Raw genomic sequence first — 13890 nt, 5'->3', positions numbered from 1 at the left:
GCCGTAATTTCTTCGTATCTTTTCTTTCAAATCACCTAGGGTTTAATGCGAAGTATAACGTGAGATTTGAGGCGTGGAAGAGAACGAAAAAATGAAATAAAGCTGATCATGTCGTCATAATTAAGCGATGTCATTTTCAATAAATGAAGTTGTCGCTAAATCATGGCTGCCAAATTAATTAATTAATGGATTGCGTATGAGATCAGTCTAAAATAAATGCGTAGTTCTGAAGGACAAAACGTAGAAGGGGGGTGTCCCAACTCGCGCTTTGTTGAATAGAATAAACATGCATTTCTCGTTCAACTCGTGCTCCACACGCACCGCGTTACAGACGCTGACTAACCCGCGGTTTTTTGGATTCATCAGGCTGTTTGTTTGTTTCATTTTTTTTTTAATTTTTTTTTTCATCTGTCAAAAACGTGGGGAAATAGATATAGTATTATGAGTCCGTTTGAGGTTACAATTTTGTTATTGTTATTAAAAATGCATTTTAAACAAAATCACAAACAATATCTGGTTTGAGAGTGGTTTTTTTTTTTTTTTTTTTTTTTAAAATCGCAGGTAGAATGACTTGTTTTTAAATGCCAAATTCCGATTTTAAAGGTTAAACCATGATTTACTAACGTTTAACTGAATTGTTAAAAATTGTGTTTTTAAATTACATGTTTTGAAACTGCAAATCCAAACGAATCCTATATATGCTGTAAAATAATAAAATATGTTATCACATTGTTTAAAACTTTTAAATATAGTGACATTATGTATGTTATCAAATGTACCAAAAGAAAGTCTTGACCATAAAATAAATCTTCACCATTTTACTTTAAATAGAGAATATCTTAATCCAATATATATATATATATAAGTTGAAGAGATGAAACACAATATATTTTGTGAGTCTCCATTGTTGACTCATTGCTTATATTGAATCGTTACAAATTCGATAAAATTTTCAGTGGTAAATTGATTTATTTCAACATGAAGTTTTTATAATAGTATGTGGTGAGCTCAAGAATAATCTATCTCTCCTGATAATGGGCTCCTAGATATGACGGGCCACAGTACTATGACAATGAACTTACCTAATTCGAAGGCTTCTAACGAGCTCATCGGATGAATGCCCATTACTTTTTTTGTTTTTTCGAACATCCTCTTTAGAGATAATAAACTTAAGCATTATAGTGCTCTTCCATTAGTTCATTTGACAAGGTTAGTTGTATGGGTTCCTTTTTATCGTAGGTTTTATTAGCTTGGAATATAGTGACCCATTAGCTGGTCTTTCAGTATGCATGCTATGATAAAAAGATAAATCTTATCTAAAAGAGAATGCATGTATTGATTGATCAGTTGAAGTCCACAATTCCTTACATAACTAATCCTGATGTGGTAGATCGCCGTGGCTGCAAGGAGGACTGTGAAGTGAACTTCTGTTGTGAACTCGGGATTCAACGAGTAATTCTTGAAGGAGATTCAATGAACGTGGTTGCTGCTTTGCACCAAGAGGGTCTATGTTGGAGTAGATTCGGTCAGCTCATTGAAGACATTAAGATAAGGCTTCAAAGCTTACAATCTTTTGAGCTAAGGCACACTCGATGGGAGGCTAATGAAGCTGCTCATTGTTTAGCCAAGTTTGCATTATCAGCGCCTTTAAACCTAGTTTGAATGGAGGAATGTCATCCCTCCGTTCAAGACATTATTCTTACCGAGCAAGGTTATCATTCTCATTGATTTTAATAAAAAATCTTGTTTTAAAAGAAAAAAAAGAAGGTTGAAGTCCATAATTCACCTTTTTCTCTCTAATAAACAACTACAATTGGCAAAGCGAAAACAAAGAAAAAAAAACTGTTATAAAAGGTTAGTAATAATGAAAGAGAAGGCATGTAAGTTAATGATTTTTAAAAGGTGTAACATGCATATTGGGCATTTATAATTAATAATTCAAAGTTTGTAGGAATAATATGAAAAGATTAAATTTATTATTTTTTTGTCAATTGAAGATTTTAATATAATCAAAATAAATAATTATTAATTCAACCCTGATTAAAGCTTTATTGGCAAAATTGATATTTGTCAAAGTCTTAAAATCTCCCTTTTACCGCGCAAGAAGAAAAACAAAAAGAGAGGGGAAATGCGAAAAATACAAGGACGAAAACACCACGAAAAGCAGGACGAGACGTTGACAGAAGAAAGACGAGAGTGCCCTCGACGATATAAAATGGACAGTTCAATGGCAAGACGAAACAGAGAGAGGGACAGAGGTTTTGTCAGTGCAGCGATGAAAGAGAAAAATTAACGCAAATGGGAAGACAAAGATAACTGCACCTCTTCACTTCTTAAGATCTCTCTCTCTCTTCTTTCTCTCTCTCTCTCTCTCTCTCTCTCTCTCTCACGCGGTTGGTTAGTCGGTCAGAGAGATTCCCAGAAAGCCCCCCCTCGCCCCCCTCTCTTTCCTTCTCTCTCTCTCTCTCTCTCTCTCTCTCGCTAGCTCTTGTATGGTTTTTCGCTTATAACAAAGGTGGAGGTGTTGGGGGACCGAACTCGACCGAGTTATGGGCTGTTGCGAATCGAACTTATTGAAAGGAGTCAAAGGACGGCATCCAGAAGACGACAAGAACCGGTACCGCCGCCATAACAACAACGACAACGGCCTGCCCGCCGCTTCTCCCACGCCCAACGGCACCGAAGCAGCTTCAGCAGTCACAGTGGGGCCCGGGGGCGTGCCGGGATTTGCGGAGTTCTCGCTTGCCGACCTGAGGTCAGCCACCAACAACTTCAGCTCCGACCACATCGTCTCTGAGAGCGGCGAGAAGGCTCCCAATGTTGTCTACAAGGGCCGCCTCCAAAACCACAACCATCGCCGCTGGATCGCTGTTAAAAAGTTCACCAAGCTCGCTTGGCCCGACCCTAAGCAGTTCGTCGTAATTACTTCTCATTTCCTTTATCTCTTATTTTTCCCCTTCTTCTTCAATTCCACTTTCTAGGGTTTCCAATTTACTAAATTATTTATTTATTTTTGGTTAGGAGGAAGCGTCGGGGGTTGGGAAGCTAAGGCACTCCAGGCTTGCAAATTTGATTGGGTATTGCTGCGACGGCGACGAGAGGCTACTTGTTGCGGAGTACATGCCCAACGATACTCTAGCGAAGCATCTATTCCACTGTATGCTCCTCTAATTCCCCTAATTTCTGGATTCTAAATTTGCAAACTAATTCTTTTCGGTAAATAATTTAAATCATGAAATGAAATAGCTTTGGAATATTTGGTTGCGTATTAATGAGAGGAGTTTGACTTCTATTGCATTGGAAACAGCCTAGGCCTACCTCGATTGATAAGTTTGGTTGAGAAAGTTGGAAAATACTCGGGTACTACAACTTTTGTTACAACTCCTTACAATCTCATGACAGTCCAAATTTATGGAAATGAGGGCAGCCCACATTTAAGCGGTTGATGTGCCAAGTTCTACGTGACTATCACGTTAATTTGTAAACGTATCAAGTACTATGTGATTGCCTCGTAACAACCTACATTTTAGTGGCTGACGTGATAAGTACTATGTAGATTGCCATGTTAGTTTGGAAGGGGCTTGTAGTACCCTTAACAACACTCATTAAAGTAATGCGGGTTGTTTATTGTCAACGCTTGAAGAAAATTGATCAATTAACGTATTCGCTAGTTAAATCTTTAGTAAGTATTTATTCATTCTTTGCTTTCCTGAAAAATATTTATAGAAACTCAACTCTTATTTGTGGTCGATGACGGAAATATTGCTCTATACCGCTGTCCTGTCACATTGAAACAGATCACATAATCTTGCATAAGTTTTGATGTTATATTTACCACTTCCTTGACAGGGGAGAATCAGACAATTGAGTGGGCTATGCGTTTGAGGGTTGCTTTGTACATTGCTGAAGCATTAGATTATTGTAGTACCGAAGGCCGTCCGTTATACCATGACTTGAATGCATACCGGGTTCTCTTTGATGAGGTGCTGTGTCAAATTTCTTTTCTCAGTTTTCAAAATTTGAATATAAGCTAGTGTTTATAAGAATTGAGATATTTCTTTGACCATGCCTTTAATTTGGCATAAATAGTTATTATGGTTCTGGTTGTGTTAAATTACTCGTTTGGAGCACCCATGGTATTCTCAGGGAGCGTAAGTGGTAATGTTATGGATGGTTTTTGCAGAATGGTGATCCCCGGCTTTCGTGTTTTGGGTTGATGAAAAATAGTAGGGATGGAAAAAGTTACAGCACAAATCTCGCCTATACACCTCCAGAGTATCTAAGAAATGGTAGCCTCCTACCTTCGATTTCATTATGTGTATGTTTTTTTGTATCTATTTTTCTACTCACTTGGTGATATTCTCTATTTTAAATGTTGTGATATTGTTAACTTTGTGTTCTCTGATACACAATCACCTAGAAAATCTTTATAGGACAGACAATTTTGTATGTCATTAAGATCTCTGGCGTGTTTTTTTTTTTCGCATCAACATGACATGTTAAGGAAATGATAAACTTTGAAGCGCCATGTATCTGCTTGATCTGCTGAAACAAAGAGACCTATGGCATCATCAAGAAGCCTTGTAGAATCTTTTAAAAAGTTACAGAAACTTTCCACAACTGATCATATAAAATGAATGAGATTCAAGAAGGGGAATTCAGGATTTTAACACATGTTTCTATCTTAAGCATATAGAAGACATAGTTAAGCTGCACCTTTAGATAAAAATATGAATTAATCCATTGTGTACAAGAGGTGGTTTGGTGCAGATATATATATCCAAAGCCTGTTGTAAAGGCCATATATAGAGATTTGGTGAGAGAGTTTCCAGGCTCATAAATTTTTTCAGAAGATTCAGCTCTAGATGACATGACGGTTCTCTAGATCTACAATGACAGCGTTACAGAGTTAACAGTGTGCTATAAGCAATTATTTAACATGGAACTGAGTTTCAAGTTTCTTCTGTCACTCTCATATTCTCATCTTCACCTCAAGCTTTGTCGAGACATATAACTACCTTAAGAATTTTAGCCTGGTATCTTGCTATTTCTAATAGATAAGGCATTGATTTTTGTCTTTTGAAGATATCTTGTTTTAAATATTGTGATTGCCAAGTGGTTGGGGATAATTTAGGGAAGACAACTTAAGCTAAGACTGTGACATGAATACCATGTGAAACTTAGAATCTAAGGATCCATGAAGTGTTGCGTTCCCTGACACATTTAAGAAGATCGTGTGATGTACTATTTACTTGTGTAGGGTTTAGAAGGACTGTGATGCTTAATTGCTTTGCTGATGTTATCCATTTTCTCTGCAAGGTATTTATGTTGTATGAAAATTGTTGTTGGTATGTATGGCTACTTTTTGAGTCATGCTTCCTGTAGTAATGTAATACATTTATGTTGTAGGAAGGGTGACTCCGGAAAGTGTTATCTTCAGCTTTGGGACTGTCCTCTTGGATCTTCTCAGTGGAAAGCACATCCCTCCAAGTCATGTAAGTATTTTACGATATCATTTAATGAATTATGATATCATTTAATGAATCTATGATGTCACCAATTCAGCTATCCAATTTCGGGGCGGTCAAGTCCAAAATGGAAGTTCTAAAAAAATGATAGAAAAAGAAGTACTAATTTTTTTTTTTAAAAAAAGCCTTTACTCACAAGATAACTTTGCGAGCTGCTTGCTTTGAATGGAATACATATACAACTTTTCCTGCTAAGTTGTGGAGCTGCATGCTTTCCCTATAGTCTTGTATAAATTATTGTGAAAACTACAGATAACTTTTCCTGCTATTCTCGAACTCTATAACTTGGCTATCATTTCTCATAAAATGGAATGTATATGAGGGATGATTTTCTCTTATTGATTTTTTTTGGTGTCCTTTCCAATATGTTGTCTTCTTTGTGTCTATATTTGGATTATTTTATAGCTTTCTAAACTTGCATAATCTGCTACGGTTATGTTGAAGAAGGCTGATTTTGGATATCAGATCTTCCAAAGTCAATTATGCTTAGATCTTTCAGACTAATATTATGATGCTTCGTCTTATTGTTTATAAACTTACCAGCTCTAGGAGGTTTGACAGTTTAAATTGCTTTTAAATGCTAATTTTTTTTTTGATAGGTAATAGCAATTTATTGAAAAGCGCTAAGGGGCGCAACCCTTATACACGGGAAGTATACAAGAGAGCCCTTAAGCGGGTCGAACAGAAAGTAAATTTAAGAAGTCTACAAAAGTAAAGACACTCAAACTACGATATGGCGCTATCCAAGAGTATAAAGTGTTGAGCAACCGCTTCCTTAGCTCCACCATAGGAGTCTCTACATCTTCAAACAGACGAGCATTCCGCTCCCTCCAAATACACCACAACAAGCAAAGAGGAGCTAACTGCCAAACCTCTTTCGCTTGCCGACTCCCAATAGCCGCTCCCCAACTAATTAATAACTCCAACACCGAATGTGGCATAACCCACTCAACCCCAAATAAATTAAGAACGTAGCTCCACAGGGCTCGAGCTACCTCACAATGAAGCAACAAGTGATCAATAGACTCCCCACTTTTCTTGCAAAGACAACACCACTCCATTACTATAACATTCCTCTTACGCAAGTTATCATGAGTCAAAATTTTGCCCAAAGCTGCTGACCATACGAAGAAAGCCACCCTAGTTGGAGCCTTAACACGCCAAATATTTTTCCAAGGAAAAGAAGGACGAGAAGGGCCATCTTTCCTACAGAGCTCTACATAGAAGGAATTCACCTCAAATAAACCTTTTTTAGAGGGATTCCACACTAATCTGTCACCCTCACCATGACGAATCGAAGTAGAATATAATCGGTCGAAGAGAGAGAGAACCATATCCAACTCCCAATCCTGGATATGTCTTGTGAAAAGAACATTCCACTGAACTACACCATTACGGACCACCAAATTATCCGCCACCGTCGCGTCTTTGTTCCTTACAATACAAAAGAGAGCTGGAAAGCATTGCTTCAAGGAACTATCCCCACACCACCGGTCATGCCAAAAACTAATATTAGCTCCACTCCCCACTTCAAAACGCTAAATGCTAATTTTTTATGGTAGCTGTATAAGTTATGGGACACATAATCTGTATCTTTTATAGAAGATGACCAACTAGATAATTCAAACCATTCTACTTGTAGTCAAGCCATTAAACTTCCTAGACTTGGTCATGCTTGGTCATTGCTTTTTGATGCTTTATCCGAATACTAGAACAGGTTAATGAAAGGTCAATTTTAAGGGACTGAAATGACGAATGATTTGTTTCAGTTGATCTCAATATAACATTTTCATTGATCCTATATAAGAATTTGGAGAAATCACGTCCTTGATAATCACATCACTGACTTTTTACCCTGATAGCATCAAGGCAGCTGTTGGCACAGTTGTTGAAATTTTAATGATTGTTTCCAGTTTTCTACTTGGGAATTGTTTTGGAAGTTGATTTTCATGACCTTTGATATACAATTGTGTTTCTAATGTGAGTGTGCAGGCTCTTGATATGATACGGGGCAAAAACATTCTTCTTCTCATGGATTCACATTTGGAGGGTAACTTTTCCACTGAAGAGGCGACAGTGGTTTTTGATCTTGCCTCACGATGCTTGCAGTATGAACCTAGGGAGCGGCCCAATACTCAAGACCTTGTTGCAACACTTGCCCCACTACAAAATAAACCCGATGTAATATCTGCTATCTTTGCTATCTACGGTTCTGATGCATGCACTTATCTTTTGTACTTATTTTTATGTGCCCATCTTTGTGATTATATTGTTATCTATAAAATAGTGAAGATGATTTATCATGTAAAATCACAATGAAAACTGCTGAAGCGCAAGTTGTTCTATCCTACTGCATATCTGATTTATATCTTGCCATGAGATACCATAAATGTTATTCCCAGCCAAATTGTCCATTCTACCTCTGGTTCTTTTCTGTTCTGTTTTGCTGATCGAATCTTATTCAGAGCTCGACCTATCAGCTATTTTGGAAGCAAAAAATTAGGCTTGGATGTTCCTATAAGCTTTTTCTTGGCATTCATAATTTTCATTATGAGGGGTGGGTCCTCAATTTCTTCAGGAGATTTAGTTAAAAGCCTTGTTATTTGTGAATGTTCTTTTCTTGAGCGTTCCGTGTTCTGTAGTTTTTTCTTTTTTGGTGGAGGGTGGGGAGGGGAAGGAATTGAGGGTTGCTTCCTTCTCATTTTGTTTCATCTTCGTTGGTTTGTACAATGCGTGTTCTTGCATTTCTGATTGTGTCTACTAAAAGCAACTTTCAGATATAGCTATAGCAATTTTGGTTGTAATGATAAATTTGCCCGGGAGACAGTTTGTGCACTTAAATTATATTTTAGGATGCGGATTTTCTGCTTGCAGGTTCCATCTTATGTGATGCTGGGAATCCCAAAGCATGAGGATGCACCTCCTACTCCACAACACCCTCTTTCTCCAATGGGTGATGCCTGTTCAAGGATGGACCTCACAGCCATCCATCAGATCTTGGTCATGACACACTACAAAGATGATGAAGGAACCAATGAGGTAACTGAATTGTACCCATGCAAGCTTGCATGTGTGTGTGTGTATATATATTTATCTAATATTATACTAACATCTTTTTCTTGACATTGATTGGTTTAGTTATCTTTCCAAGAATGGACCCAGCAAATGAGGGATATGTTAGAGGCAAGAAAGCGTGGGGACTTGGCATTTCGTGACAGAGATTTTAAAACTGCGATAGACTGTTATTCCCAGGTATTGTTGATTGTAGATTAAGATAAACCACTTTCATAAAAACGCTTTTTCATACCATTATGTGCTAGCTCCTCCATACTTTCCCCGATATGTAGAACTTGATAAGTATCCCACATTATATGGTTTGAAGGACGTGAGCTTAACATGTTGGATTTCCAAGATCTTAATTGTCGGAACTTGATAATTTGATCATGGTTTAAACTGGTCAAAGAAAAAAACCAATGGTATTGCATTGTGATGCTATAAGTGTTTTAAGTGTTTGGTTGATTTCATTCTGTTTCTATGTGCAGTTCATAGATGTGGGAACCATGGTTTCTCCAACAGTGTATTCACGACGAAGTCTTTGCCATCTCATGTGCGATCTACCGGATGCTGCCCTCCGAGATGCAATGCAAGCACAATGTGTGTACCCTGACTGGTCCACTGCATTTTACATGCAGGCCGTTGCCCTTGCCAAGCTGGATATGCACAAGGATGCAGCTGACATGTTGAGCGAGGCTGCTTCACTTGAAGAAAAAAAGCAACGAGGTGGGAGAGGGTCTTGAGAAGCAACCCTGTATTTATTCCTTGATACAATTGGCTTCCAATTAGTTGCTGTTATTGTTGTTGTAACAAAACATATGGGGTTTCTGTATAATGGAAATTGGGAATGTGGCTTTTGTTTGTTTTTTGTACCATAGAGAGCTCGAGGAACTTGATCTCTTCTGCATCAAGTGTTTTGCTATTTTTTTATAAACTTAATGAAATAATTAATTGGTTCTTAATGTATACATGCGTATATGAAATTTTATAATACAACAAGAAGGCGCTTGAGAGTGGAATCAAGCAACAAATAATTCAGCTTTTCCGTCGATAAAGAGACTCATAAACTCCTCCCCATCAACAGTTTCTTTCTCTATGAGTAGTTGAGCAAGCTTGTGAAGGATGTCAATGTGGGTTGTCATGATATATTTGGCCCTTGCATATGCTGTCTCTACCAGTTCCCTCACCTCTGCATCTACTACATCAGCAGTTGCCATGGAGTAATCTTTCTGGGATGACATCTGCATTCATAAAAAAAAAAAAAAACATGTCAGGTATCAATTTCATCTCTTGGTTATGTACAGGAAAGAGCACACATAGTAAATATCACGCAATTTCGGGAAACATGAATAGTAAAAGCATGTCTCTATTATGACTGAATTTTTTGACTTGAAAATCACATATAAACTTAACACGAAATTAACAGTTATGGTTGATGGATTTGACCCGTTTACTTAAATGAGTCGAGTTAGAATTGATCTATATAGTCATATAGTCATACCTCGACACAACCTAAACCGATACACGGAAATGAATTGTCACCCCTAATCTCAATTTCATTTCACCCTTACCTGTTGACCCAAGAAGGGATTTCCACCAGGTCCACCAATGGCAACTTGTCCGATCTTTTTGCTGAACCCAAATCTTTCCACCATCTGCCTTGCCACTCGTGAAACTTGCATGAAGTCATTTGATGCTCCAGTGGTCACATTCTCGGTGCCAAAAATTACCTCTTCAGCAACTCTGCAATTGAAACACGCAAAGAGAAGGAAATTGTGTTAATCTAGTAGTGGCCAGAATGCTTACTTCAAATCCAGCCCCCATTCGAATATTAGACTCAGAACATTTAAATTCTATAACTCAGAACGCTCTAATACAAATATTATGTATGTTCTTCAATAAAATTTGAAAAGGGAAGATATCTGCAGCATTGCTGCAGTAGTTACCTCCCACCAAGGGCAACAGCCATCTGATTCTCCAGGTAGCTTCTACTGTACAGTCCAGACTCAAGCCTCTCTTCACTTGGAGCAAAAAAGGTAAGGCCACCGGCTTGGCCACGAGGAATGATAGATATCTTGGCTACAGGATCATATTCAGGCATCAAAGCACCAACTAGAGCATGCCCGGCCTCTGCAAAGTTAGGCGCAAAAACTAAGAGATCAGCCACTGAAAATCAATGATAACAGAAGGTAGACAAGTTGGAATTATGGCGATTCTTAGTTATATACCATGATAGGCAACTAGTTTCTTCTTCTCCTCTGAGACTACAGCATTTTTCTTCTCTGGTCCGGCAATAATCCTCTCCAGTGCATCGGCAATCTCATCTTTGCTTATTTCCTTGAGGTCACGCCTGGCTGCAAGAATAGCTGCTTCATTCATGAGATTCTGCAAATCAGCCCCTGTAAAACCTGGGGTCCTTCTCGCTATCTTATCAAAGTCCACATCCTTTGCTAGTGCCTTCCCTCTAGAATGAACCTGTCAATAACAAGAAGATAATCTTATCACTTTTGGACTACGTCAATTGAATGGACCAGATTGCATTCGTAAAACAACTTATGCAATATGTTCGCAATTTGGCCCAAGAAACATGCTGAACTATGGAATAAAAAGAAAAGAAACGAAAATCAGTAGCATGAAATGCCATTGCATTGTTAATATGTTTGATAAATCTTGTTCTAGAGCAATGAACTAAACGGCCCTCTTAAACTACATCCGCTTAGATATTAATCTCTGCTTGAAAGACTAGAACGCTATCTCAATTATGTATGATAAATGTTTTCTTTAATCTTTTTTTATTGGTAAATTACACACACCCGGTGGGACAGGAACCCACGACCTCACCTTTCACTTGCTACAAAGGGCAGAAGTACCAATTGAGCTAAGGGTCCAAACAAAATCGTGCGGTTTGAGAAAATAATGATTTCAAAATAAACTCAATGTAAATATGATTTTTAAAAATAAGCGTTTGAAAAAATTGCAATTTGCTCTTTAAATCTTGCGTTTTGAAAACGTAGATTTTTCCACGTTTTCAATTTGCCAATTTTTTTTTTTCCAAACTCATTAGCAATCGGAACACTTTCCATGATTTTGTTTAAAAACTCACTTTTAACCTACGCAACTTTCTCAGGGCCAAACAGAGTCTAAAGCTCATCGGCATGTATGATAGATTTTCAAAGTGAAATGCTTAAATTTCTATGAATAGTTTAACTAATGTGGTACAATCTAGTTATAGACATCACTCCTACTTTTGTTAATCTGTGTTCTACACTAAGACCTTGGCCATTTCACCAACAGATATAAGGATAGTGTAGGAATGAAACTAGCTCAGCAGGGTTTGCATGTATGGGTCTAACCTGAAGGATCTTGACTCTGCCAGCAACATCAGGCCTGTCCACAGTGACTTGCCTATCGAACCTCCCAGGCCTCAACAACGCCGAATCGAGCACATCCGGCCGATTCGTTGCCGCCAACACGATCACCCCCGAATTCCCCGAAAACCCATCCATCTCCGTCAAGAGCTGGTTGATGGTTTGCTCCCTCTCATCATTCCCACCTCCAAGCCCCGCCCCTCTCTGCCTTCCTACCGCATCAATCTCATCTATGAACACAATGCACGGCGCTTTCGACTTGGCCTTCTCGAACAAATCCCTCACTCTCGACGCCCCGACTCCCACAAACAATTCCACAAACTCTGAAGCCGCACACGAGAAAAACGGCACGCCCGCCTCGCCGGCCACCGCTCTGGCCAACAGGGTCTTCCCGGTACCGGGAGGTCCCACTAGCAAACACCCTTTTGGGATTTTAGCTCCGAGAGCTGTGTACTTGTCTGGGTTCTTCAAGAAATCAACGACCTCTTGCAATTCAAGCTTTGCTTGGTCAGCCCCAGCCACATCCGCGAATGTAACGCCGGTTTCGGGGACTTCTTGGAACTTGGATTTTGATCTTCCAAAGTCCATCGGGCCACCGAGCCCGCCGGGCCCGCCGGGCCCGCCTTGGGCTCGCCTGAAGAGGAAGAAAAGTCCGGCAAAAGCGATGATTGGGAACAGAAGGTTACCAATAAAGCCGAACAATCCGTTGCCCGCGTCGCCCTCCGAGACCGAGATATCCACGCCGTTCATGGCCAAGATGTCGATGAGGTCCGGGTCGTTGGGGACAATCACGCTGGCTCGGCGGCCATCGACGGCGGTGAGCTGAAGGCCAGAGCCGTCCTTGCTGAACCTGACTCTCTCTACTTTGCCCTTCTTCACTGCGTTCAGGAACTCGCTGTATCGCCATTGGGTACCTTCCGGGAGGTCAGAGGTGGTCTGGGCTTGGGGCTTCGGCGCTGTGAGGAGGAGGTTTTGCGAGAAAGGTGAGGGATTTGAAGGGCTTGGTGTGCTGGGTTGCGCTTGGATTTCTGGTGGGGATTGAGCTGGCGGCGTGGGATTGTCTAGCGCAAGGGCTTGTGGGGTGAGAGTGGAGAAGATTAGCGCGGCCAAGGTGGCTTGAGATGGAAGAGATTTCCAGGGCTCTGAATTGGGTTTTTTGTTGAGAATGCTCCGAGTTATTAAAGACTTTCTTTTGGAGAAGAGTGGGAAAAGAAGTGATGATTTGGTGGTTTTCGGGGTTGGAGGGGAGAGCAGGATTTTAGTTCCTAAGAAGTTTGAAGAGAGCAGAGGATTGGTGGTGGTGGAAGCCATGGCCATGGGCTTGATTGATGAAGTTTCTTCTGTGTGGTATGTCTCCTCTCTTCCTCTATCTATTTGAGGATCCTACTCGCCCAATCCTAGATTGTTGGACTGCTTATGTGTGCAGGTGGTAAAATAAATATGATTAAGGGTATCAAAGGGGGATTATATATAGTATATAGTGTCTGAACTCTGAAGTGTGGGACTCTAAGCAACTCTGGCTTGCTAGATTGTGAGGGATGTCAAGGGAAGCAACTTGCTCAAACCCACGCCATAGATTTGGATGGCGCTCCAGCCGCATCCACGTGTTCTGCGTTACATCCAGTTATTTCTATAATGATTTTTTTTTTTTAAAAAAATACATATAATTCAAAAAAATACATAGAGGGAGATCTGCCCATTGTGCTGCATAAGATATTCTCCCGTCTTGAATGATAAAGAAGATTTTGTAGAGTCAAAATAACAATAAGGATATCTCCTTCAAGAATAAAAACAGTTCAGATGAAATAAAACTGTTAAAGATGTAGCTAATTGAGCAGTTAAAGCTTCACCAAAAGCAGGAGAATAAGGGCCACTAATTTGATAAATTATGTTTATAATATTGTCATTGCTATCACGACAAGCAGCTGCTTGAGCATAAT

The 13890-nt window shown here is 39.4% G+C and overlaps 2 protein-coding genes across 2 annotated transcripts; one reads left to right on the top strand and one right to left on the bottom strand.

Moving 5' to 3' along the window:
• Positions 1 to 2246: 2246 nt before the first annotated feature.
• Positions 2247 to 9544, top strand: LOC133870565 (serine/threonine-protein kinase BSK1-like). Its single transcript, XM_062307726.1, has 9 exons — positions 2247 to 2918; positions 3022 to 3157; positions 3850 to 3983; positions 4184 to 4289; positions 5410 to 5495; positions 7521 to 7709; positions 8403 to 8567; positions 8667 to 8780; positions 9071 to 9544. The coding sequence occupies exons 1-9, from the start codon at positions 2550 to 2552 to the stop codon at positions 9323 to 9325; spliced, it is 1554 nt and encodes a 517-aa protein (XP_062163710.1). The 5' UTR covers positions 2247 to 2549; the 3' UTR covers positions 9326 to 9544.
• Positions 9483 to 13432, bottom strand: LOC133870564 (ATP-dependent zinc metalloprotease FTSH, chloroplastic). Its single transcript, XM_062307725.1, has 5 exons — positions 11936 to 13432; positions 10811 to 11057; positions 10529 to 10712; positions 10154 to 10325; positions 9483 to 9823 (listed from the first exon to the last, which is right to left on the bottom strand). The coding sequence occupies exons 1-5, from the start codon at positions 13265 to 13267 to the stop codon at positions 9602 to 9604; spliced, it is 2157 nt and encodes a 718-aa protein (XP_062163709.1). The 5' UTR covers positions 13268 to 13432; the 3' UTR covers positions 9483 to 9601.
• Positions 13433 to 13890: the final 458 nt, after the last annotated feature.

Source organism: Alnus glutinosa, chromosome 6 (assembly GCF_958979055.1).
Source record: "Alnus glutinosa chromosome 6, dhAlnGlut1.1, whole genome shotgun sequence".
In the NCBI taxonomy this organism is placed as follows: domain Eukaryota; kingdom Viridiplantae; phylum Streptophyta; class Magnoliopsida; order Fagales; family Betulaceae; genus Alnus; species Alnus glutinosa.
The sequence above is the reverse complement of the archived record's forward strand: the minus strand, read 5'-3'. Positions and strand labels throughout refer to the sequence as shown.

Bases quoted from the DNA above. Each gene is read 5' to 3' on its own strand.
- LOC133870565 (XM_062307726.1), top strand. From the start codon at position 2,550: ATGGGCTGTTGCGAATCGAACTTATTGAAAGGAGTCAAAGGACGGCAT. The intron at 2,919-3,021 runs GTAATTACTTCT...ATTTTTGGTTAG, and splicing joins CCGACCCTAAGCAGTTCGTC to GAGGAAGCGTCGGGGGTTGG. The intron at 8,781-9,070 runs GTATTGTTGATT...TTCTATGTGCAG, and splicing joins CGATAGACTGTTATTCCCAG to TTCATAGATGTGGGAACCAT.
- LOC133870564 (XM_062307725.1), bottom strand. From the start codon at position 13,267: ATGGCCATGGCTTCCACCACCACCAATCCTCTGCTCTCTTCAAACTTC. The intron at 11,058-11,935 runs GTTAGACCCATA...TGTTATTGACAG, and splicing joins GCAGAGTCAAGATCCTTCAG to GTTCATTCTAGAGGGAAGGC. The intron at 10,326-10,528 runs GTAACTACTGCA...TTTCAATTGCAG, and splicing joins GCTGTTGCCCTTGGTGGGAG to AGTTGCTGAAGAGGTAATTT.